Source organism: Gekko japonicus, unplaced genomic scaffold, assembly GCF_001447785.1.
Source record: "Gekko japonicus isolate JY-2015 unplaced genomic scaffold, Gekko_japonicus_V1.1 scaffold85, whole genome shotgun sequence".
In the NCBI taxonomy this organism is placed as follows: Eukaryota; Metazoa; Chordata; class Lepidosauria; order Squamata; family Gekkonidae; genus Gekko; species Gekko japonicus.
This window is the reverse complement of record NW_015167531.1, coordinates 1,021,352-1,048,502: the sequence shown is the minus strand read 5'-3', so window position 1 is coordinate 1,048,502 and position 27,151 is coordinate 1,021,352. Positions and strand designations below refer to the sequence as shown.

At 45.3% G+C, this 27,151-nt stretch overlaps 1 protein-coding gene across 1 annotated transcript in view; it reads right to left on the bottom strand.

Moving 5' to 3' along the window:
- The window catches only part of FBXW8 (F-box and WD repeat domain containing 8), a 113,514-nt gene that overhangs the window by 84,712 nt on the left and 1,651 nt on the right, over positions 1-27,151 (bottom strand). Inside the window, exons 2-4 of the mRNA XM_015413428.1 lie at positions 19,313-19,417; positions 6,400-6,564; positions 3,016-3,104 (exon numbers count right to left, since the gene is read on the bottom strand). Coding sequence (XP_015268914.1) covers positions 3,016-3,104; positions 6,400-6,564; positions 19,313-19,417 — 359 coding nt within the window. The remainder of the gene's footprint in view (positions 1-3,015; positions 3,105-6,399; positions 6,565-19,312; positions 19,418-27,151) is intronic.

Below are 27,151 nucleotides of genomic sequence, written 5' to 3'. Positions count from 1 at the left end.
ATATCTTTCAAAATCCGAATGGTGCTGTCCCCAATTTTAGAGGTGTCTCCGCCGTCGCTCTTAGGATACAATCCCTCACATGTCTCTTTGAGAATCTCATTACAATTTCCCCAGGCAGGTTATTCTTTTTTATATATATGGAGTAGGCCCTGTAAACCCCATCCATTTCGCTCAAATCTGCCACTGGGGCCAATGCTTCGCTCATCATACGCTTCAGATTCTCTCCTTTGCTCGCGCTTCAGATTCTCTCCTTTGCTCTCTGAGACACCCTGGAAGCGAAGAACCAGGTTTGCTTTTTCCATTTGTAATTGTAAAAGCTGCTCTTCTGTTGAATTTTGCTTTTTCTCCAATTTATACACCTTTTTCTTCACTTTTTGAGTAGTGGCATCAACCTCCTTCACTTTCTCTGCTGTTTGGTCCAAAATTTTAAGAGTCTCATTGAGTTGAATCTGCTGGGTGGAAATACACTGATTCATTTTTGACAGCTGCTCCTGAAGGTTAGTCATCTGCTCCAGCAGGGGGCGCAGGGACTCAGCCATAGTTTTTGCCAACTTGGTGGTTCCTTCCAGTCGTGGACTCTCGTCTGGTTTCACTTTCGCAAGTTTCTCCTTCTCTGTCCTCTTCTCCGCCATTTTAGCAATTGTTTATCTTCGCCAAACTTTTAAAAGTCTCTGAAGTTGCACTCTGACGCTCATAAACTCCTTGGTAAGTTTTCCCAACAATTTTGCCGCTTTTTCTTCCGCTCCCCCCCCCGATCTCGCTTAAACGTTTCTGCGCCAGGGGGGGCCCCTCCCCCACTTGCTTCAGTCTCTAGCCCTGGGGGGTTGGGGGAGCTTCCTTTTTAACTTAGCAAACCGCTCCGAACTGATTCACGTTCATTTTCGGCCATCCGACCTCGTTTTACTTTCTTTTCCGATCGCTCGATCTCCTGCGCTTGTCCCGGCCAGCGTCACTAGCTCCGTTCGAACACTTAGCAGAGGGACCATAAGGATGGAGAGGCGCCTCAATTCTCCAGCATCACGCTGGCGAAGAGGCGACCTCTCGAAAGTCCCTTGGCCAGGGGTCTTTCACCAGACTCCTGGGGGGAGTGCGATGTCTCGCCCCCCCCCTTCTGCCTGTGCACAGCCTCACCCCCGGGAGGTCCGGGAGGTGCGACTGCTCAGTGTGCCGCCATCCGCCGGAAGTCAGTGTGTGTGCAATTTTCATGGCCTGCCTTGGATGGTACATCTGCTGTCGGGGTGTTGCCAGTATAGGGAGAACAGCTGATCCATTCGCTTTCAAGGTGTTTTGCTTACAAGTTGCTCAGCTGTTCTCCCTATACTGGCAACACCCCGACAGCAGATGTACCATCCAAGGCAGGCCAGGATAGCCTGCAATGAATGACACCCAAAACCACAAAAATGTGCACCTGCCAGAGGGCTTCTCCTAGAACTACAATAAACTGGTATAAACCCAAACACATGTAATTTATTTCAGAAGCTACTGTATTTAGTCACTGGAATGCTATTAGACATCGGCATGGGGTGGTGATCAATGTTCCCTCTAAGCTGAGTTAGTGTGAGCTAGCTCACACTAACTCAGCTTAGAGGGAACACTGGTGGTGATAGACAAGCAGAGACATAAATGGGTTTAGTGTAATTCCACTTCTGCAAGACCTTGTGCAGTAACTAGCACTTTCCTCCCTACATAGGACAATGTCCTCAAACTGGTTGTACAAAATCTTACACAAGCAGAAATGCAAGGAGGGACACAATACTTGACTTAGCACAAGTGGCTACTAGAGTCTTTTCCTTGAGTTTCTGTTTGTGCAAGAGCTCTAATGTGGAAATTTTGTGCCGGATCCAACCCATTCGGTCGCGAAAACCTACTGATTTCTCTCCGTCCAGAGCCTGCAAGCTGCTCAGAGGCTCTGGTAAAAGCTAGTGTAGTGTAGTGTTTAGAATGTCAGAGGAGGATCTGGGAGACCCAGGTTCAGACCTCACTGGATGACTCTGGATGACTCTGGGCTAGTCACACTCTCAGCCTATCTCAGCCTATCCCACCTTGCAAGGTCGTTGTTGAAAGGGTAAAATGGAGGAGGAGAGAACTTTGTTGTAAGCTACTTTGGGTCACCACTGGGGAGAAAAGCGGGGCATAAATATCTAAATAAGTAAATAAAGACTGAAACTCATATTCCAAAGCCCAAACTTCAGCAATTGCAAAAGGCCCTGAGAAATCTTGTTTAGGCTGGCTTTCGATGGGCAAGGTTCAGTCCAGAAAGATCTAATTTAACCTCAATTTTGCTATTTTCAGTTATTTCCAAGAACACTTATACTAGAAGGGACCCTCAAAACGAGTAAGAACTCCTACCAGTAATTTCTAAGAAAAACCCCATCCACTGTATAAACTAGCAATGGACAGCAGCAGCAGTAAAATAATTAAAATAATTAAAAAGAAAAATAATCACATCATCAAAAGCTGAAGCATACCAAATCCATGTGAATCTGAGAGCTAAAAGATAACAGAATGTACTGAATGAACATTTTGGGGGAAAGCATTCCACAACCAAGGCGCCATCACACAAAAGGCCTTGCCCCTAGTCATCATGTGCCTGACCTTCAACAGTAACAGTGTGAATGATCTTAAAACATGTGGGAGAAGCTTGTCCTTCAGATATCTTAGTCCCCAGACCATTTGGTCCTTTCTAGGTCAAAACCAGCACTTCTCAACAGCACCCAAAAATGGAGGGCAGCACGCTATGAGACTTCGGAGATTTCGGAAGCAAGCTTGACATCTAAATATATTCTACTTAAATCTGAGAATCTGGCCTGGGATTCCTTTGCAGACACAAAGTCCGGTCCTCTCCCCAACCTGCCATGGAACTTTGGTTGAAAGTTCTCTTCTCCACACAGCCTCAATTAGGCTGTCAGTTCACTTCAGTTTACTGTCTCGCCCACAAGCCATCACAGTATCCAATTAGGCTGTCAGTGGGAGACAGGAAAAGATGCTCTCAACAGATAAGTACCATATGCTTACCCAGCAATAGCCACTCCGTCGCAAGAATGTACATCACATAAAACTTTCCCAAGTTCGTACTGCAGCTGGCTCACAGCGCCAATGCGGTTCTGCAGAGAAAGCCAGAGTAGCGGGGTTAGTTCAGTCTATTCATCGTTTTTTACTCATTCATTCCAAATATTTCTAACACCACCCTTCCACCAAGATGACGTACTGTAGTTTAATTTACTACATAGATGCAGAAGTAAATCTATGCAAGGATGAAATGTAAACACGGCAGATTAAAATGAACAGCAGAACGAGAAACAACAAACAGAGTAGTGACTGTATCCCAGCAAAAAACTTGGTTCACCTAGTTGCTGAAACGGGTGCCAAGAAAATACAGGGAAGGTGTTCCTTGATCCAGGCATCATAGAATCACAGAGTTGGAAGGGTCCATACAGGCCATCTAGTCCAACCCCCTGCTCAACGCAGGATCAGCCTAGAGCATCCCTGAGAACCAGTTTGGTGTAGTGGTTAAGTGCGCGGACTCTAATCTGGGAGAACCGGGTTTGATTCCCCACTCCTCCACTTGCACCTGCTGGATGACCTTGGGCAAGCCATAGTTCTGGCACAGCTGTTCTTTAAAAAGAGCAGTTTCTGTCAGAGCTCTCTCAGCCCCACCTACCGCATAGGGTGTCTGCTGTGGGGAGGGGAAGGGAAAGGAGTTTGCAAACCACTCTGAAACTCCTTTGGGTAGTGAAGGGCGGGGTATAAATCCAATCTCCTCCTCCTCTCCACAAGTTTTTGTCCAGCCGCTGCTTAAAGACTGCCAGTGAGGGGGAGCTCACCACCTCCCTAGGCAGCTGATTCCACTGTTGTACAACTCTTACTGTAAAAAGGTTTTTCCTAATATCCAGCCAGTACCTTCCCACTCTTAATTTAACACTATTGTGAGTCCTATCCTCTGCTACCTACAAGAACAGCTCCCTGCCCTCCTCTGACAGCCCTTCAAATACTTGAAGAGAACAATCATGTCCCCCCCCCACCTCCTCTTCTCCAGACTGAACATTCCCAAGTCCCTCAGCCTATCCTCAAAGGGCTTGGTCTCCAGGCCCGATTATCCCTAATAGTCACCCAATCAGTCTCCAAAAGTACAGGGGTACCAGAAACAGGAAGTCTGCTGATGATCTCAGTGTATGGGCAGGAGAAGAAGAGAAGAGATTGAATTTATACCCTGCCCTTCACTACCCGAAGGAGTCTCAGAACAGCTTACAATCTCCTTCCCTTCCCCTCCCCAAAACAGACACATCTGTGAGGTAGGTGGGGCTAAGAGAGCTCTTTCAAGAACTGCCCTTGAGAGAACAGCTCTGAGAAAACTTGTGACAGACCCAAGGTCACACCAGCCGCTGTATGTGGAGTACGGAATCAAATCCAGTTCTCCCAGATTAGAGTCCGTGCTCCTAACCGCTACACCGAACTGGCTCAAGACCTTCAACCACCAATGCCCCCAAGGATGTGAAGTCGCACACAGCTAGGAAGTCATGTAAAACATGAACATGGCAAAACACGCGTCATATCTATGCTCACTTGGAAACTTGAAGTGGCTAGAGCTCCCTGTTGGCATGTGAAACTACCTGGGACTTTGTGATCCAGACAACCCAGGAGGAACCAGCTTCACTTATGCAGATTTGTGGCTCAGCCATTTATCCGGTCCATCACCACGGAAACACAAGAGGAGGGCAATAACTCGCCATTCACATATTGCTTCTATTTTCCTTACTAATGCTGTAATGCTCTCACCTCTTTGTACTGCACTGGACGATGTGAGGCGCAGGGCATTGGTGAAGCAACAGCTTAAGAGTTTGCAGGCACTTGTCACTCATGCCCTTTTACAGCTGTGCTATTCAACTGCCTGTTCGCCAGTAGCCAAAAATTGCTTCCAGGCAACTAACAGAGCAATGGAAGTCTCCTACCATAACTCTTGACAGCTCCTTAGAGCACTCTATCTTTTCTCCTTTGTAAGTTAAATCAGATGAAATATTCACCTTCTCCAAACTCCCTCTTTCAACAACAACCAACCAGATACTTTCTGGAAGTCCACAAGAAGGGCATAAACAAAACAACTCCCCTGTGCTGTTTGCTTTGCACCATTCAGAGGCATACGGCCTCTGAATCTGAAGGTTTTACTTCACTTATATCCTGTCTCCACACACATGATACAGAACAAAGTTTTGAGTCCAGTGGCACCTTTAAGACTAGCAAAGTTTAATTCTGGGCATAAGTTTTCGTGCACGTGCATGCATACTTCTTCAGATACACTGAAACAGACTTCCTCAAGCCTTACATATAGGTATCGGGTTCTTATCTCACTACACATGCTAAGTCACTCAGTTCTCGCTTATACCCAGAACGAAACTTTGTTGGTCTTAAAGGTGCCACTGGACTCAAACTCGGTTCTCACGTCTGTTGTTAACTCTTTTATTTGTATGCTAATTTACTGCTATTCACAAGTCTTACCAACTGCTATACTTACTGCCCAGAAGTGTTCCCTCTAAGCTGAGTTAGTGTGAGCTAGCTAACAGCCTCCAGCTCACACATTTTTGTCTTCACTCAGGAAGGATGGCTCCAGAGCCAACTAAGTTATGCAGTAGCCAAGTTGCTCGCTCACAACTTTAGTGCCAGTAGCTCACAAAGTAGAGTTTTTGCTCACAAGACTCCACAGCTTAGAGGGAACATTGCTGCCCAGTTACTTATGCATCTTGACTCTAACTAGCCCTTCCTGGCAACTAACTCGCCCGCCCACCTATATGCAAGGCTTGAGGAAGTCTGTTCCAATGTATCAGAAGAGGTGTGCAGGCACATGAAAGCTTATACCCAGAATTAAACTTTGTTGGTCTTAAAGGTGCCACTGGACTCAAAACTTTGTTCTGTTGCTTCAACATGGCTGCCCACCTGAATCTATCTACATGATACAGAAGTTGATGGGAATTTGTGGCAACATCCGAGTGTGGCCACCAGACTCAGGAGTAGCTCACTTGTGAAATTATGAGGAAGAAGTGAGTGGCTGGGGTCAGTAGCAAAGTTCCCTCTAAGCTGTGGAGTCTTGTGAGCAAAAATTCTACTTTGTGAGCTACTGGCATTAAAGTTGTGAGCAAGCGATTTGGCTACTGCATAAATTAATTTGTTCTGGAGCTCTCCTTCCTGAGCTAAGACAAAAATTTGTGAGCCGGAGGCTAAAAAACTGTGAGCTAGCTCACACTAACTTAGCTGAGAGGGAACACTGGTCAGTAGGTCTGCATGTTTTGCCAAGGTGGTCACTGGTAAACAAGCATTTTTGTTTAACTTGTGGATCAAAATATAGTTGCTACACTTCTCACTTTAAAGTTATGGCTGGGTACCAAGAGGGCTGGGGGAGAATTCTACCTTCCAGTTGGTTCTTAAAGCCTGCTCCTTCTCCCGGCATTCTTGGAGAGTCGCTTTCCAGCAAGGAGAGTCAGTGATCTGATTGTCAGGCATGTAGCCTTCCTGTTGGCACAACTGGAACCAAAGGACTTGGTCTTCTGCAAGTACTTTCCAGGCTCTGCTCACCTAAAAGGAGAAAGACAGTGTCACCGAATTAGGGCTGGATTGAGCCTCAGTCCTCTGCTAAACCTCTGGTACACCTATGATACTTTAATTTCTATATTGACTAGCCTCTATAGTTGAATCTGTGGTTCTGTTTTCCAGGAGGCTTCAGGACTCTGCTAAGTGCTGTGGCCTTCAGGTACAGACAACTTTGTACATGCCTTTTGCCTTACATGACTTTTTGCCTTTTGGAATGTTTACACATTATCAAATTCTAAATAGATACGAGTATCTGAACCTAGCTTCCTGGGACTCTCTTGGTCAACCTTGACTCTCTAAGAATCACCCTAGCTTAACCCAGCTTTCCTTGACCCTTCTGACCCTAGAGATAGAATGAGCTGAGTTTGTTGTATACATCAGAGATATATGTCAAACGCTCGTCACAGACTTGACTGACAATTACATTAGTCCCTACGGTTGGAAAAGGTACTTAATGTCTGAGTTTAGTTTTGTTCCTTGTTGTTCGGGCCAACCACCCTTCTGTTATGGGTCTTGACAGAGCAACCAAAGATATCCTTTATAGAATTACAAGTGCACTATTTCTGTACTGGGGTTGTGCTGAAATATTCTATGTTGAATGTTGAAACGCTACAACAGCATTTTCTGACTTGAGTGTGTAACAGAATAAACTGAGTTTTGGCATAGAACAACACTCCCCCCCACCCACCCCAATTGGGAAGCCAGCTTCTCTCCCTCCCCAAAATGAACACAGTGGGAATGGGAGTGCATGAAAAGGTTCCTGCGCCCTTCATTTCCCCAACACATAGATACTGTTGAGTCAACATAATCACACTGCACCAATCAATCTCCACTTCAACTCCCCATGTGAATTCTCCATTTCAACTCCCCATGTGAATTCTACTACAGGATGAAATACCTGCAGCTTCCCCCACTCCCAGCACATAGTGACGTATCTTTTCTATCAGGCACAGAAGCAGTAACAGAACAGTCAAGACTGAATTCTTAGCCCTGACCTGGATAGCCCAGGAAAGCCCAATCTTGTCAGATCTCGGAAGCTAAGCAGGTTCGACTCTGGCAGGTAGTTGGATGGGAGACCTCCTTGAAAGACCAGCAGTCAGGAGGACAGGGGCAGGCTTTATTGAGCCACCTCTCTGACTATCCTCCAGGCTCCCAGGAGGGGATCAGTCCCCAGTGGTCCCCAAGACTTCCAGGTGCGCACACACTCACATATGGAATATACCCCCCCCCAAAAAAGGACTGAATTCCTAAATACCTATTTAAACGTTCTGCTCACCTCATTCTCCCAACATTTAAACTATTTGGAACATCCTTTTCTAGTGGACTTAGTGCTGCAGTAGGCAAACTTGCACAAGACACCAAAAGAATCATCTTCACTCCCTCCCACCTAACCCTTCATACTTATGGGCTAAAACGAGCACCTTAGCCGAGTTAAGAGATTTTGATATGATTCTCTGCTTTTAATTTAAACACATCTACATATTACCAAAATATCAAAATAAGTGCCTTGACGGCAACGTGCAGAGATCTGGGGGCTCGGCAAGCATGGCGAACATCTGATGTCGAGCAGCGGCAGAACTTGGGTGAGGATTGGACTGGGAGGCGTGGTGACGCAACGACGCAGCGTGGCGGAGCCAATTGGCCGTGTGCCGGAGCTGCGACCGTTGCACAGCCGCGCACCATGAAAAGCTTGCCGGAAGGAGTCGCTGTGAACAAGACCTGCACCGAGACGATGTTGCCAGGAGGTGAAGAGCCCACCATGAAAAAGAGCTGAGAGAGAAAGAAGAGCCCTGCTGTCTGGGTGCTGGTAGGCACTTCATACTTATGGGCTAAAACGAGCACCTTAGCCGAGTTAAGAGATTTTGATATGATTCTCTGCTTTTAATTTAAACACATCTACATATTACCAAGATATCAAAATATGAGATACTGAAGGAAGCATGAAATTGATAGCTTAAATTTCAAGATGCCTCTACTCATTATTAGAAGACCATCTTCCATATTTTATTGCACACCCTGTAATGGAAAGATTTCCAGTATCTAGCCTAGCATCATTTTTTTCAACAGTGGCTTGCCAGAGGCCTCCAAGAAGCCTGCATGAGGGAAACAGCCTTCCCCTGCAGCAGGCTGCCCCCCACCTCCCAAAACCCCACGACAGTCAGTGGCATACTGACTCTAAACTTGGTGGTTGCACTTGTTCTTTATGGCTAATAGCCCCTGATGGACCTCTCTTCCATGCATTTGGCTAACCTCCTCTTAAAACCATCTAAAGTAAAGGTTTCCCTTGCTCGAAAGCCAGTCGAGTCCGACTCTAGGGTTGCGGTGCTCATCTCCATTTCAAAGCCGAAGAGCCAGCGCTGTCCAAAGATGTTTCCGTCGTCATGTGGCCGGAAACACCAAGGCGCACGGAACGCTGTTACCTTCCCACCGAAGTGGTACCTATTTATCTACTTGCAATTTCTTGCTTTCAAACTGCTAGGTTGGCAGGAGCTGGAACTAGAGACGGGAGCTCACTCCGTCATGCGGCACCCTGGGTCTCGAACTGCTGACCTTCCACAGCCTGCAGTTCAGCGTCTTAACCACTCTAAGCCAATTGATAATGCAACACCTTCTGGCAGCAAAATCTATAAAATTAATTGTGAGGAGAAGCTATCTTCTTTCATTTGCCTTGAAAACTACTTATACTGAATCAGACCCTTGGTCCATCAAAATCACTACTGTTTACTCAGACTGGCAGTGGCTCTCCAAGGCAGAGGTCTTTCACGTCACCTACTGCCAGATCTTTTAAGTGGAAATACCAGGGATTTAACCTGGGACCTTCTGTATGCCAAGCACATGCTCTGCCACCGAGCCACAGCCCCTCCCTGATCCTTTGGCTGAGTGGAATAGAGGTAAGAAGACGTGATGCCAAAAGCCCCTCCCTCCCATTCTGATCAAACAACTCTGTGGTAGAAAAGAGCAGCCCCCAACTAAGACAGGCTCAGAGGTCAACTCAGGCATGCAAAGGTAACTTCAGGGAGCAACTGTGCCATATTGGGTCAGACCCTAGGGGGATAAAAAGACCCAGATGACATGCAGCAAATCAGTGACTATCTTCTAAAAAGATTCCACTGAAAGGACAGTAGAGCCTCTGGCAAGAGCGGAGAGGAGATCTAGACAGCCCTTCTCTCTGGTGCGCCCAACTCCTGGACTCTGATGTCAGTGGCGTAATCCCAACATTTTTGCTTAAAAAAGAAGAACCACCACCAGACAACTGCTTCTTAAAGTGTGAGGAAACACGGCACAGACTACCTTTCCAAGGCAACGCAGCCAGACCCACAAGCTGCCCAAATTCTGTCCAGTCTGTTCTGCTCTCTCTCTGATCTGCGTGAGAAAAATCAAGACCCGAAACTCCCGTGATTCAGTGAGCTGCAGCATCCAGTTTCCACACAGTAATAGAACTATAGTAAGGCTATTCCCAGCTCTTCCTTTAATCCGATGCATTCCAACTTTGGTGTCCAGCTACGTATTGATGTCACTGGGTGACCCCCCCAAGTTCTAGCATGATAGGAGACTGTGACATTCCGCCTGTTTCTTTCACAACCAAAAAAGCCTGGAAAAATAAGCAAGTGTGCCCTTAATGGTCAGTTCTACCGAGTAGCCAGCAAAGGCTGACTTGATGAAACTGATAAAACCCTCTTACAAACAAGATTGATGGAAAAAAGGAGTGCAGGACCTAACGTGGGTATTTGTATGCGCATCCACTCAAGAGCATTTTACATGCATTTTGTAAATGTTATTTTTAAAAATCCCAAGTGGTACTATATTCCAGATTATTGCATCAATGGAAATGAAAGAACCTCCAGAGCTTCCTCCCCACCAGCTGCTTATCCTGATTTGCCAATCTAACGCCTCAAGCAAAGTAAAACTCCAGATACTTACCTTGCGTGGCTTTGACCAGCAGACCTAACTGAAGCATTGGCAGCCTCTGCTGAACACTCTGACATTTGGGAGAGGGAGGCACAGTGTCCTGAGGCTAGAGGCCAAGTGCAACTGGAGGCAGGAAAAGCCCGTGGCCTCCCTTCGTCCTGCCCCCAGAGCAAGCCCTGGCACGGCCTCAATGACCACCCGCTGTTATTATGCCACAGCCGCCTTTTGGTCCCCTTACTCGAAATGCACTGCACCATAGAGATAAGGATATGAAAGCTCTCCACAAGGTCTAACGTTCTGTTTCCAACAGTGGCTAGCCAGATGCCACTTGGAAGCTCACAAACAGTCCTCCCCATTCTGTCTCCAGCATCTGGACGGCCCTGCCTCTGAACATGGAACACAGATGCAGGGCTTTCAAGGAAAAGAACAACCTCAGCCCCTTGAAGCAGATTGCATTGTGGGTGGCAGGGGCTTACAGCATCGTCCCAGGTGTGCCTATTCCCAGTCAAGCGCCTTGACTAAATGGGGACATCTTGACCCATAAAGCACCTTGACTAATAGGGACAAGAAATCGTGCCATGTAGCTGTGACTGGTATGCCAATCTGAAAACCAGTTTACCGGCAAGCATGTCTTGGTGACTGCAACCAAATTTACCACAACAATAAAGCTGGCTTCCAAATAATGGTGCAGATGCTTCCTTACCTCTTTCCTGTACTGCCTGTTCACATTTGCTTTCCCTTCCAGCCACTCTGCTCATGTGTAAGCCCAAATTATCCTTCAACTGCTATTATTTTTTTAAAAAGAGGAATTTCAGTTGTTCCTCATCGTCAGACTAGAGACCAAACTGTGTCGTGCAGGAAAGCCAGAAAGTTTTTATCCAATTTTACATTTATTTCAGCAGGGAACATCTTAATGCTGCAAAAGTCTATTCACTCATGCCTAAGTCCATTTTTTTTAAAATTTTCATTTTTTCAAGTAGACACTGGCAGATGCCAAGAGGCAGCTGCTTTACAGGATTCAAAGCAGACTGTCCTCTCCTCTTGGTTTTTAGTTGGAGCAATGTTGCTTCTGAACCAAACAGACAAGTAAATACAATGAAACTCTGCCAGCTCTTTATCGTTACAAGCCCAGGGAGGCGGGCAAGGTGATGGAGAAGAGGTATGTCTGAGACTAGCCAAGGTAGAGAGTGTCTAAAAAGAAGTTGCCAAATTTGACTTTAAGTGGTTCTTTACAAATAATAAAAAACAACCCTGAATGTATTTTAAAGAGGTTCCAAAAGGTCCTTTCAACATTCATTATTTCTTTTTTTAAAAAATTATCCCACTGTGATTTTAATCAGATTACTTCTAGCCCTGTTGGCTTCCAAACGTGGGTTTTCCAAAAGGGGCTCTAAACCGAGACACACTCCCCCCACCCCTTTAATGCACCAGAAACTGGCACTGCCAAAGCCAGTAAAAGCTTCACCGAGCGGGGCTCAGCTGCAAGAAACCGCTAATAAAAGCGTCTCAAGCACTCTGCTTTACAGCGCCACTGTGAGCAGCTCCATTAACACACACACACACACACACACATGCACACACGCATTTGGTCTGAGCCCAAGTTTACTATCTCTGCGTGAGTTAAGCGTACAGGTGAGCAACTGAATGCCAAAAGATTTCAAAGACACCCACTCCTCTGAAGAAGAAGAAAAAGATGGCACCTACAGCTTTAGTTGCACTGACAACAGACCACTTGCCTTGTAGCAGAAGGCTAATGAAAGCTAGCTGATATGCCCAAATGCACGCTCAGGGAGGAAAAAAGAATCAGTGGCAAGAGTTGTCATTTTTCAGGTGGCTACTTAAAAGTTTATTGACAGCAAATCGCATTTCTATACCCGCCAAACTCCAAGGAACGAGTGGCAGACGTAGGGTTACTTTTCTTCAATTTAGGCTGAGAATGACTGGCCCAAGGGCACCTGGTATGTTTTACGTCCGTGTGGAGATTTGAACCCAGCACTCTCTGGTCAGAGTCCAGCACTCTAGCCACTATACAACACTGGGTTTCAGGCTGAGCATGTTGGGAAGGGAGAGGGTGCATTTTTACTTTCCTTCCTTCCATTACCATTGGTCTGTGCAGTCATTTAACATCTTCCTATCTTACTTTTCCATTTACAAAGTGAATAAAGAGGCTTGTTTTTGAAAGAAAAGAAAAAAGAATCCAGCCAGTATAAAAATTACAACACACTTACATTAAAGAGAAATGGTAAAAGTGATCAGCCATTGAGAGCACAGGAGAATAAAAATGGCTTAGCTCAGTATCTAAGTTAGTGCCATATGTGGCTCTTTTTGTAGCAGGAACTCCTTTGCATATTCGGCGACACGCCCCTAATGTAGCCAATCCTCCAAGAGCTTACAGAGCTCTTCTTACAGAGGCTGCTGTAAGCTCTTGGAGGATTGGCTACATTAGGGGTGTGTTGCCTAATATGCAAAGGAGTTCCTGCTACAAAAAGAGGCCAGATGGATACTGCAAAGTGAAGGTGCCACAACAGAAAAGGCCTTGTCCCTGGTCACCACCCATCTAACTTTAAAAGGGACAGGCATCCTGAGCAGGGCCTCTGACAAAGACCGTAGAAAACAGGCAGATTTGTTTTGGAGAAGGCGATCCTCCAGAAACATACGAACACCTGAAGCTGCCTTATAGTAAGTCCTATTAATGTCCCATTTGAATAAATACTGTCTAGAACAGAGGTGTCGAACTCATTTGTTACAAGGGCCAGATCTGACATAAATGTGCCTTTGTCAGGCCGGGCCATGGGTGCCATAAAACGTAATGCCAGGTACTGAAAATATAAACTTTATAAAGAATAGCAGCTGGTAAACTTTGAGTTGGTGTGTCCTCAATGCAAAGCCCCATGGGCTGGAGGAGGTCTGGGGGTCTGGAGAGCCAGCAGGGCAGCGCTGGGCAGATGATCCCACTGCCTGGAGGAGAGGCAAACCCCTTCCCCAACCCACTCCCACTCCCAGTGCTGTGAGCCCAGGCCCCAGGATACAAATGTGAAGCAGCTGGGTGCTGCAAGCTACAAGTCTCCAAGTCATCATGGAAAGGGACTGGGAAGACAAATTGAACTAACCCCCTGCCTGCAGAAGCGGGAGGGTGGCAGCCCAGGTCTGAGACCATGTGCATCGGGCCCCGGGGGGAACCCCACCCCGGTGTGCATGTCAGCCGGAGGTGACGTGATGACACCGGGCATGCTGGAGGCGGGGCCACAGCCATCTGAGGGGAAAACTGTTTTCCCCTCAGATGGCTGTGGCCACGCCCCCAGCGTGCCCGGTGTCATCACGTCATCTCTGGCTGACGTGCATGCGGCGCGCATGCGCTCAAGACGCCGTCCGGGAACTCCCCACCGCGGAGCAACACGGACTTGGGAACCCTAACGGCAGCACTCAGGCCAAGCAAAACCGGATAAGCCGAAGATGCCCACACGGCAGTGGCTGCCTTCAGTGAAGGCCGTCAGGTGATCCATGGTGGGGCGATTCTGGGGGTTCAATCCAGAGATCATCAGCAAGCCATGCCACCCCCATGCAATGACAACCACCCCAGGCTGAAGGCTGCCGGATCATCTGATGGGGGAGCAGGCAAGGCCTGCACACAAGGCCGTGTGTGCGGCAGAGGCCCCAGGCCACCCAGTGATCAGTGTAAGTGGAGATCGCCAGCACTGCCCACCAGTGTTCCCTCTAAGCTGATTTAGTGTGAGCTAGCTCACAGTTTTTTAGCCTCCGGCTCACACATTTTTGTCTTAGCTCGGGAAGGATGGCTCCAGAGCAAACTAATTTATGCAGTAGCCAAATCACTCACTCACAGCTTTAATGCCAGTAGCTCACGAAGTAGAATTTTGGCACAGCTTAGAGGGAACATTGCTACCCACCCCACACAAGGTGGCAGCCACCTACAGCTGAAGGCCATCTGTGGGAAGGGGAGGCCTGGCTACTCAGCTACATGCTGGTGGCAGGACTAGGCCCCCTACATGAGAAATAAACTGCTGAAGAACATCCCCCCCATGGGCCGAAGCACAAATATGGTGACAGTGCTGGCCACCACCAGGCCCAGCAGAGGATCATCTGTATCCCCCCCCCATGTGCAAATGCCAATCCCTGCAGCCATCTGGAATAGTGTCCCTGGATTCTGCAGGCCGAACAGAGAGGTGTGCAACCTTGCCCTGGAACCCCGAGCCAGCATGAATGCGGTTGCAGTGGCTCCCAACTTACCAGAGAGGCTGCTGCTGAAGTGATGGGGTTTTGCTTGACCGCTGCAGATGAGGTTGTTCTGCCATCCGGAAGCCACAATCAGAGTGCCTCCAACCCACTCACCCCCCCAAGCAGCTTCCTGTTCCCTCCCTTGCACCAGTTGCTTGTAGGCCAGATAACAGCCCTGGACAGGCCAATTTTGGCCCCTAGGCCATATGTTTGACACCCCTGGTAGAACTTTGGATGAAAAATGTTTTTTCCAACACCAATCAACAGAGAAACTTTAACTGGAGAGTCCAGGAACTGAGGATCTTGGTGCAAGCATGCTCTCTACCAATGAGACACAATCCCTCCCCCCTCAAACACATCCCAAGATACATCCTGGTATTGAGTAAATAACTTCTTTATTTGAAATATTTATATCCTACCTTTCCAAACCTCTGAGGTGGCTTACAATGTTACAGAGTAAAAATATACATACAAACAACTCACACCACATGGCGGCACAAGGATTAAAATAGATTAAAATCAAGAGGATCTAAAATAAAAAAAATCAGCAGCCTGTCAAATAAGGGTTTTTTTTAAATGCAGTTAATATTGAAACAGTCTCAAGGCAAACATATGGGATCTTAAGCACAGGCCTTTATAAGTGAATTCCAGCACACTCAGAATTGTACCCAGAACAAGCAAGTTCATAGTACACTTTGCTTATATTGAGTTATTTCCCTTTCATCATCCACTTCTGTTATAAACAAGCATGTATGCAGCTGTATTAAGCCACAGATGCTCATTCTGATTATTGCATTCCTCCCAGGAACTAGGGACCACATGCTCGGCCCTCCCTTCCCCGTTTTGCTCTCCCCAAAATCCCTGTGAGGCATGTTAGGCTCAACTGGTCCAAGGTCGTGCAATAATTTTTATTTCCAAGTGGGAATCTGAACATGGATCTTCCTAGCCTTGGTGTGACACTCTAACCACTTCACATTTCAAACCTGATGAATGCTTCTGTATCAACTAGATGATGAAGAACCTACAGGTTTTGGGCATTCTCACGCCTCCTGCTGCCGTCGCCCCCCCTCTCAAGGGCTGTGTTCCCTAAATTAGTAGTACTACAGCAGGAAGACATGCCTCTATGCCACAGAGATTTCAGCAGGTGCTCCCATCACTGTTTAGGTACCAAGACTGGAAAGCCAGTGGCAAACTGTTCTTATGCCTGGCCAAGTAGGATAAATAGGATGCTGGACAAAGTGAATGCTTTGGTCTGATACGGCAGAACTCAATATGATCAAACATTAAACACAATCAGTTAAGAGCACTGCTACAAGTTTTGCTGGCAATTCACAATCAGATTAGTTGTTGTAGATTTTCCGGGCTGTATGGCTGTGGTATGGGCATTGTAGGACCTGATGTTTCGCCAGCAGCTGTGACTGGCATCCTCAGAGGTATAACACAGAAAGATGGAGTACTCTCTGTGTCAAGGTGAGACGAAAAATGGTAGGCAGGTAATTTATATCTACTCAGGAAGGTGGGGTAGGTTACCTGCCTACCATTTTTCTTCTCACCTTGACACAGAGAGTACTCCATCTTTCTGTGTTATACCTCTGAGGATGCCAGTCACAGCTGCTGGCGAAACGTCAGGTCCTACAATGCCAAGACCACGGCCATACAGCCCGGAAAATCTACAACAGCTAATGAACTCTGGCCGCAAAAGCCTTCGACAACACAATCAGATTGTCCGATATGTAAATCAGTCTCAAAAAGCAACTGTGTGTGGGTGGGGGGTGGGATATGATCTCTGTGGAAGGGATTTTAACTCTGCCCCCACATGCCATTCCCCCCAATTTTTAGGCCCCAGGTGGTGGTGGGGAGAGGCACAACGTCTTTTCTCCTATCTCAAATATCAACTGGGGAGATTTTCCAGTGGGAACCAACATGCGGCGGGGTGGGGGAGGGGGAGGATTAATCTTCCTTCCACAATATTGAAGACCTGACTAACTTACCCTCTTCTAGCAGCTTGGGGTACCTGATCCTGGCCCCACCAAAATGTGTAATTCTGTCTTGAATAACCCATAAATGGGTATTTCCTTCTCAGCAGCCAGAGCTATTCGAATCACAGCATATACAGAATCCCAGAGGGATTATGAATAGGCTCTGACGGCAGGGTATAAACGAAGTAAAATAATGTAAATAGGGGGAAGGTCTACAAATCAGTTTCAAGACAGGGCTAACCCTGCTGATTTATTTGGCATGAGTGATCTTGCAGTGTTTACACACAATAGAACTGTCCCCCCGCCCCGCCCTGCTTCTTATAAAAGTTACAAGAAGAAAACAAGACTGAACTGTAACAGGAGGGGTACCAGCAGGGAGTCCGGGTAAAGTTATACATCTTCAAGAGGTTTTTGCGCAGTGATTTCATCTCAAGCAGCTCCACAGTCAAGCTATTTTGCTGTCAGCCAGTCACCCATTTGGCAGCAAGACGTTAAGGAAACAGACTCTCTCTCTCTCTCTCACTCGCTCTCAAGGCACTCACATCGTTCATGATGCCAGTTCCGCTAACTGGTGCAATTTCACCAACTCCCAAAGTGCTCTGCTGCTAGTAATAATAACAAAAAACCCGCTTACAACAATAGCATTGAAAAGCAACAGGACTTTCCATTTAACAGAAGAGGTCTTCCTTCGTTCGAAATCAAAAGCGCCAAGAGAAAAATGAAAAAGGTCTTTATTTTTTATTACGCTGCTTTTTACTTGATCGCTCTAAAAGTGGACTAAAAGCTTTGGCTATCCATCTGATTCCAAAAGCCTTATAAAACCATGGAAGTCTGCTAAGATTTTTGCTGCCTCTGAATATCCAGGGATGGCTTCTAAAGAACTTATTTCAGAATCCCACATTCTGCCTAATGTCAAACACAGAGGATAAAGCTGTTCCAAAAATAAAGGAGGAGGTATCACAATGAACCAATAAAGGTGGGAAGGGCAGCCCCAAAGCACTGCTAGCCAGTACAGGGAATTTATGAGTCTAACCTCTACGATCCATGAGGAAATATTGCCCCCACCCCACAGTAACGCAATATTGAATAGACCCCCCATCTTCTCAGAGGAACATAAATTACTGGCACCTCTAATTAACTCTTACTTTACTTCTACTTTCTCTTTTACCACAAATACCCAGGCAAGGTGTAGCAGATGTATACCAACAGAACCTTCAGTTAAAGAATCTCACAAAGTAGATGAAGGGAAAAACCTTTCCTTGCCAGAGACTCTGGAGAGCTGTTAGCAGTCATTGTGGACAATACTGAGCTCCAATACAAGTGGTGCAATTCAGTACAAGGCAGCTTCATATGCATGTTGAAACCCCAGGGCTCAATAAACCCCAAGTGCCAGGCTGCCCTGGTGCCTAGAAATTGAATTGTTGCACTTGGTTGTTTCAGCAATGATTTTATTCTAGCATCTCTCAGCAGTTCCCAGTGGAAATGCAGAGTACTTATCATTTTGCATCAGAATGTTCTATTGTGTGGCATGAAAATCAATGTCCATGAAATTGCTGTTATTGCATTTATTACATTTGCATGCAAACTTAACTTTACACCATTCAGTGGTGGTGAATGAATTCATTTCTTAATCAGTCACTTTCTGTACTAGCTCCAAAACTCAATCAAATTGCATTTTTTAAAGCAGTAATGGAACTGGGGAGAAGTCAGGCTAGGATTAAAGGGTAGCTTTCTGTTATAGTAATGACAACCAGGTTGCCCCTATATGCATTTATATACAACACTTTTGTCACCACTGTAATAGAATTATAAGAAACTAAGGGTGTTAGGATTAGACTCTGTGACAGTAATAATTAGAAAATATAATCAATAAAATACAAAATCCTGAAGGCTGGAAAATAAGCCTGGCTCTTAAAGTCAATTTGTCACGGCCTGTTGCAACCTAAGACAACATGGTCTGGTGCAGAAATAAATACCAGCTCCATGCAATCCATGCTTTCAAAACAGGATCCAGTATGGGGGAATGTACTTGCTTCCCCACCCAGAATGAATTCCTTCTCTTGAGTTAACTATGGTTAGAGGTGCAGATGCAGTGCCATTATTCATGGTCGATGCTAACCAGGCTCCCTCATAACCATGATTTACAAATCCAGCTCAAACACTTTCAAATTCTGGTTTGAGAAAGAACCATTCTTCTTGAAAACACACCTGTAACTCTTTATGCTGATCTGGGGGAAGCAAGAGAGAATTCACACCAGAGAAAGGGGAGGTAGCATGTGTGCCCAGGCTCGCTCCTGATACACAAGATAAGAGTGAAATACATAAGGCCAAGAACAAACGGTAGTCAAGTGCTCTAAAAGACCGCACTGCCATGTAGGCAACCAGAGGAAGATACAGTAGGCAAACTTGTGCTTCCCCAGCCATCTAGGATCCTGCCACAACTGCTCCAGTGGAACGCCCCCCATGTCCTCTTATACCAGGCTCTATATATCCAACTATCTACAGCAAGACCCCCCCCCCCGACAATTTAAAAAATATTTACTGGCAAGTAAGACCCATTGACTTCAAGGTAGCTTACTTCCAAGTTGCAGGAAGAGCCAAGCAAAGCTTACCTGAGCGCACCTCCCCAGCTCCGTCCTACCAAGGAACCGAAAGATTTTTAATGCCAGTTCGTAAGGCAGCTGAATGTCAAAGAAGGGAACTTCGTTTATTTCATTCTGAAAAGAAGCAGGAAGGGAAACAGAGCTGGTCAGACTTCTCATGATGGAGGATAGTAGCATGATATTTTACTTATTCCACATTCCATCTTACGGTACGAGCACAGCAGGCAGGGTGGTATAGTGGTTAAAGTGAATAGGATTGCAGATCTCAGAGTTCAAAAGCTCCTTGGCAAAAGCTGGCAAAAAGCACCTTGGGTGGTCTCAGTCCTGGCACTCTGTGTCCAGGTAAAGAGCTGGGACAGACCATGGTCTGCTAGAGATCTAGGGGGGCCACTGCCAGGGAGCAGAATCGGTACGGAGCTAGATGGACCAATGGCCTGTCTCAGTTTAGATCAATATTTTATTTATTAATTCATTTTTACTTCATTTATAGCCCACCTTTCCCATTAAGACTCAAGGTGGATTACAAATGAGAGAAAACAATTCAATCAGACTGCATAACATATCCAATAAACAGTGCAGTAAGACTAGGATTAAAAGGTAAAGGTAAAGGTTCCCTTGCTCGAAAGCCAGTCGAATCCGACTCTAGGGTTGCGGTGCTCATCTCCGTTTCAAAGCCGAAGAGCCAGCGCTGTCCGAAGACGTTTTCCGTGGTCATGTGGCCGGCATGACTAAACACCAAGGCGCACGGAACGCTGTTACCTTCCCACCGAAGTGGTACCTATTTATCTACTTGCAATTTCTTGCTTTCGAACTGCTAGGTTGGCAGGAGCTGGAACTAGAGACGGGAGCTCACTCCGTCATGCGGCACCCTGGGTCTCGAACTGCTGAACTACCGACCTTCCACAGCCTGCAGTTCAGCGTCTTAACCACTTGAGCCACCGCAGCTCCATAAGACTAGGATTACAGAATTAGAAAATGGAGACAAAAACTGTGAAAGGCAGGAAGTGGGTTACAAAGGAAGAAGATGATGCAGTAAAAGCAACACAGAACAATTAAATTATCCCAGTAAGATCACTTTCCAATGAAGTTGGAATTATAAATTCATGTATCATAAATACGCCTTCATAAATAAAGATGCCTTGCCAAGGGTGATGGGAGCGTGGAGAGGTCGGAGAGGAAACGTTCAGCTTCCTTCATCTGTGTGCACCTTTTGTTATAAAAGCTAGACCATGCCCATGCCTTATCAAGCAAGAACTGAGCAGAAATATCAACAAATGTAGCCACCACCTCCAGCACCCATCACTTCCAGCTTGGCCATAAGACCCAAAGCCAATGAAAGCCCAGTCAGGGATACAAGCAGAAAACAAGTGACTGAGTAACTGCCTTCCCTACAGATGATGAGACCGGAGATAATACCACCCTCCCTATCCTATAAAAGGCCATAGATCAGAGCATCCTATTAGTTCAACACAGTGCACAGGTTTAAGAGGGAGAGAACCTTTAACATGAGAGATGGCCCACTCTTTACTGCTGTTTAGGACTCTTGAGCAGCACAAGATCTGCTGTCAGATCAGAGTCTGCATCAACAAAATGAAGAAATCCATCTTGTTAAACCAGCCCTGGCTTTTCTTGAACATCTGATGGACAGGATCCAAAACACAAACACCGCCAACCACTCCTTGGAGACACACATTTACACGCCACTGCACTAATGGAGCTCTTGTTCCGTAAATGGATTAGTTTACAGCCATCAGAAATTTAATCTGTGTCTTTTTTAAAAAAGTGTAATTAACTAGGGGGAAGAGTAACAAGCATCACCTAACCTTTGTATAAATGAGAGCTTTAGATAGATAGTAGCCACAACAAAAAGGCATACCACATTTTTTTTAAATCTCCTTCAGACAGACAATTACAAAGATTAATTCCAGTCTACTTCATCTACAAAATGCACTGGCCTTTTGACTGAAAATTTCTCCAAACTAAAACAGAATCATGCATAAAAAGTATCTGGGACTTGTTCATATTTTGTATGTATTTTACTCTCACCCAGTTCTATTCACTTGAACATACTATCACATGTGAACTCGTCATAAGTCTGTTCTCATGGTCAAAGATAATGGAACACACCAATTGCATTTATGGGGATTACTGCTAGCCACATCCATAGCTGCAGGGTTAGCACATCTTATTTGTCCACATGAGTGTGTATGCCTGAGAAAGGCTGATTTATCAAATGGAGGAAAATAACATATGGAGCAGAGGTCCATCAGTGACTATTAGCCACAAGGTATAGATAGGAACTCTCAGTCTGGAGCAAGTGATGCTCTGTATTCTTGGTACTGGGGGGGGGGGGGCAACAGTGGGAGGTCTTCTGGCCCCACTGGTGGACCTGGTATTTTTGGCCACTGTGTGACAGAGTGTTGGACTGGATGGGCCATTGGCCTAATCCAACACTGGCTTCTCTTATGTTCTTATGTTCTCTTAAGAGCGTGAGCCAGCCTGTAGACATGCACTATTATTTAATAATGCTATAATACCCCACCTTTGACAGCGTGGTATAGTGGGCAGAGTGTCAGACTAGGATGTGGGAAACCTAAGTTCAAACCCTCTGCTATGGAACTCTCGCTGGGTGACCTTGAGCCAGACACACACTCTCAGCCTAACCTAACCTCACAGGGTTTTTGTGAGCATAAATTGTAAGGTGCTTTGGATACCCATTGGGGTGGGGTATAAATGAAGTAAATTTTAAAAAACAAGGAACTGGAGCAGTGTACAAATACCCAACAAAATAGGTAAAACCCATTGTTCCAAAACTACAAGAACACAAAGAACAGCAGAGATCAAGCAAAGTAATCCATATCAATTGAAATAATGGACAAATTGAAAACAACAACAGAGCAAACATAAGGTCAGTCAGTCTGACGTGAATACCGGGTAAGTGGGTGGAAACAGTTATTAAGGAAAGAATTAATAGGCACATTGATGAACAAAAACTACTGAGGCAGACTCAGCATGGGTTCTGTAAGGGAAGATCTTGTGTCACTAACCTGTTAGTGTTCTTTGAGGGAGTGAACAAACATGTGGACAAGGGGGACACAATAGATGTCGTTTACCTTGACTTCAGAAAGCTTTTGATAAGGTTCCCCATCAAAAGTTCCTAAGTAAGATAAACATATGGAGCAGAGATCCATCAGTGGCTATTAGCCACAAGGTACAGATAGGAACTCTCAGTCTGGGGCAAGTGATGCTCTGTATCCTTGGTGCTTCGAGGGCGGCAACAGTGGGAGAGAGCTTCTAGTGTCCTGGCCCCACTGATGGACCTCCTGATGGCACTTTAGATTGAAGCACAGCTGATGGTGTGAAATGAACATATGAAGGTAACGAAGATTTTTTTGGAAAATAGTTCTTGCTGACCAATTCACTTATTTTCTGATACTTTAACCCAAAGGGAAAGTATTTCCACCCCAGGACCTTGGGTACCAAAGATTCAAACACACTTCAGTCCCTGTGGGACCTATTACAGTTACAGTTTTGCAGGGCCTGCAGAATGGAGCTGTTCCACCAGGCCTTCCGTTGAGGCAGCTGGCCTCCCTGTTGCTGTGGCAGTGGGCTACTATTAATGAGACCTTTATGGCTCCACTTCAGCCCATTCATTCCCAGCGGTAGGAACTGAAACTGAAATTTGCTGCACTGCCCACTTTAAATGTTTTTAAGTGGTTTTACTGCAGAACAGAACAGAACAGAGAACCTTTATTTGGCATACCATAGATAAATCAAACAGGGGAGAGTTTAAGGGTAGGTACAAAGAACAACATCAATCAAAATTCCCAATATCTCAAAAACACAAAACAATCCTAACATGGTTTACAGGATTTACAGAGTATTACTCTTGACTTCCATACATAGGTCAAAAATTCTGCGACAGATAGTGTTGTTGCTGGACTCTTGTCTGCTAGAAAAAAAAGATAAATCCCTATCCAGAAAATCTCTCTGCATAGGGAAGAGAGGACGAATCAAGATATTGCGCATAGGGTACCATGGATGTATGTAGGGGAAGGAGGGGTAATGAATAGGGAGAGCAGACCCCAAGACTACCGGCATTAATGATCTGCGCCTCTATATCCCACATTCTCCTCTTGACCACCTGCAAGATTGCGACCTCACCACAGTTATAGAGGGATTCCAGGTCAATACCTAGGGTACCCACCTTTTTCACTATGGCCTGTGACCACTCTGATATATAGGGGTCAGTTAAAAGTTGGGCCATTAGGCTAGCAGGGGGAGATCGAAAGTAAAGCCGAAGCCAATATTTGATCGTAATGATCCAAGCCCGAGATTCTACCAAGTGAAGACCCAGCTCCTTGTAAAGAGCAAAGAGTGACACTGAGTTGGAAACACCAAGAATCCTACGCAAAAAGCTGGAGTAAATGCTCTCAACTCTGGTTTTACTGTATTAATTTAATATCTGATATTTATTTATTGAATTGTTTTAGACTGTAATGGAATTTAGTGTTGTGACCAGTGTTCCCTCTAAGCTGAGTTAGTGTGAGCAAGCTCACAGGTTTTTTTTTCTTTTCTTTTTTTTTTTAATGATCCTTCCGCAGGTTTTTTTAGCCTCCAGCTCACACATTTTTTTTAATGATCCTTCCGCAGGTTTTTTTAGCCTCCAGCTCACACATTTTTGCCATAGCTCAGGAAGGATGGCTCCAGAGCAAGCTAATTTATGCAGTAGCCAAATCGCTAGCTCACAACTTTAACGCCAGTAGCTCACCAAGTAGATTTTTTACTCATAGGACTCCACAGCTTAGGGAACATTGGTTGTGACCTGCCCTGAGTCCGCTCGCAGAGAGGACGGGATATAAATAGAAATAATAAATAAATAAATTTACACTATTTCAAGAAACTAAACAGTTCGCAAAGGAGGTGAGCACCACTACAGATGTTCAATTAGTGTAGCAAATCTACTGTTGTGGACAGTATCTGTGCTTAATTTGTATACTTTGGGTTTTTGCACAGAGATAACGTCTGACATTTTACTATTAAGAGAAGTTAAGGTTGGGGAGGGGGAACAAAAGTTTTTCAAACTCCCCCCCCCCCCGGATTTTTTTATTTTGCCCAGGTTATTTATCACAGTACAAAATTGCTTCTGATCGAATACATTCATTCTCTTTGTGTTTTGTGCTTTCAGCTTCATTTTTCCCTTCCCTCCCATATGGCAAAACCTAAGCTACATAAGCTAAGGAAGAAGTGGGTACAATAGTTTGCAGCCCTTTGTCTCTCTAGTATTGTGTATACTTACTATTTTGCTTACGGAAAACAAGAGGTATTTATACTCAAATTCCATAACTATATCAAGTAGTACAACAAATGTGTTAACAAGAGTTATAAATTAAGTATTTTATGTTCTTACAGCAGTAAATACGTTTAGGCCTGGCAAGCAGTAAGTGCTGCATACATGTTCATTTCCCCAAAAATCTCAATTTAACCCACCTTGAACTCACAATTTTTCCCCTGTGACTTCAACATTTCTACATTTTTACATCTTTATCCCCCCCACCCCCATGAAGCAGGCTGTCAACCTTGTAAGCATCATGGCCTGGTCTCCCTGGTCCAACTGCAACATTTTAACCACTACAACACATTGGCACCATTTCATTTCATGGTCTCTGGGCTCCAGTGTTTTCAACACACTAAAGTGTAATGATGTATTGCCACCAACCAAGATCAGGTTAATTCATACCATAGTATTCCCCATTACTATTCCCTATTACTATGCATAGATGTGAAAGCTGAACAATGAAGAAAGCTGACGGGGAGAAAGTATACTCCTTTGAAATGTGATGATGGAAGGAGCTTTATGGATACCGTGGACCACAAAAAAGACAAATAAGTGGGTTCTAGACCAAATCAAGTCTGAACTCTCCCTAAAGCTAAAATAACTAAAGTGATAGAACAGAGTCCAATGGCATCTTTAAGACCAACAAAGTTTTATTCGTGTGAGCTTTTGTGTGCATCCACATTTATCAGACAATATAAGGGAATTACATATCACAGTTGTATATACAGGGGTGGCTTGTTAAATTAGCATGCAAAATAGTGAATATTTTTTAACATATCAAAAGAATAACAAGCTCGGTTTCTGGTTATCATCTGTTTGGGTTCAACTGGGGTGGGACGGGACAACATAGGTAATAAATATGTCAGAACTGGAAATCGATGTGCCCTAAATTGAGAGAATCCTGTCCCTAGACCTCATCCATCTCCTTTCTAGCGTGGAGGCAAACTAAAGTGAACTAAAGTGCGCCATTCCATGACTAAAGTGAGGCTCTTGTACTTTGGTCCCATTATGAGAAGACAAGAGTCACTAGAAAAAACAATAATGCTAGGAAAAGTTGGAAGGCAGCAGGAAAAGAGGAAGAGCCAATATGAGATGGAGTGACTCTATCAAAGAAGCCACGGTCCCCAGTTTGCAAGACCTGAGCAAGGCTGTTAACAATAGGACATTTTGGAGGACATTAATTCATAGGGTTACCATAAGTTGGAAGCGACTTGACAGTATTGAACACACAAGTGTGCAATCCTAAGAGTAGATCCAGAGGATTTAGCCATGTTAGTCTGTTGCTGCAAAATAGTAAAAAGCCCAGTAGCACCTTTAAGACTAACAAACTTTATTGTAGCATAAGCTTTTGAGAAACACAGCTGTCTTCATGAGATGCATCTGACGAAGAGAGCTGTGTTTCTTGAAAGCTTATCCTACAATAAAGTTTGTTAGTCTTAAAGGTGCTACTGGGCTTTTTACTATTTTGCAATCCTAAGAGTAGTTACACTCTTTGTGTAGCACTGTGCAACTTAATGTACTGACTTTAATGAATTCAGAAAAGTATAACGTTGTTTAGGGGAAGGGCCATGGCTCAGCAGCAGAGCATTGGAGAAGTTCCCTTACCTACAGATAGTCCAGATTTAGTCCCTATCATCTCCAGTTAAAACGGTCAGGTAGCATGTACTGTGAAAGACCTCCGCTTGAGACTCTGACCTTGATGAACCATTGGTCTGATTCAGTACAAGGCAGTTTTATGCAACTTATGTAAGGGTTGTATTGCAAATCACTACAATAAACACACACATAGATATAGCTGCTTAGTTGGTTAACAACATTTATCTGGGAGACCAGGTCTGGAATTCTCAGTCTGCCATGGAAGCTTCCTGAGTGACCGTGGGCCAGTCACACACACTCAGGCTAACCTAGCTCACAGGACTCATGTGAGGAGAGAGCGGAGAGGAGAGTCATACACGCCAATTTCAGTCTCCGCTGAGGAGAAAGGATGGGTATAAATGAAGTAAATAAAAAAACAGATTACACTTCATAGAGCTTGTGGTGAAACGGGGACCCGCTCTCAGCCCTGGGAGACTGAGGTGCCATCCTGTGGCTCGCAAGCCCCTGTTTTGGCCTCCCCACCCTGCCTGGTGGGACTATTTCTCTTCGTTACCACTGCCACCACTCACTGAATTGAGTTACCGCCTTCCTCGAAGGACAGTGAGACCCCTCTGGCTAAATTCCCCACCTTGGGAAGTGGGTACCTTGATCTTTGGGCGCCCCCTGGAGAGTTGGCAACCCCTCATATTTGGGCCCCTTTGCGTTCCCTGGTCTCCCTTTGCCCCTGGTAACATGCAGAGCAGGGAGGACTATGTGGTTAAGGCACACCAGGCTTTTTAAACTCAAAAAGGAAGATTTATTTAACTATATACAGGTTAGGCATGAAAATAAACACAGGCACTTCAACACAACCGGGGCACAGAAAATAAACAGGATAAAAACACAATTCCTCTGTCCCTACCCACACACTCTTT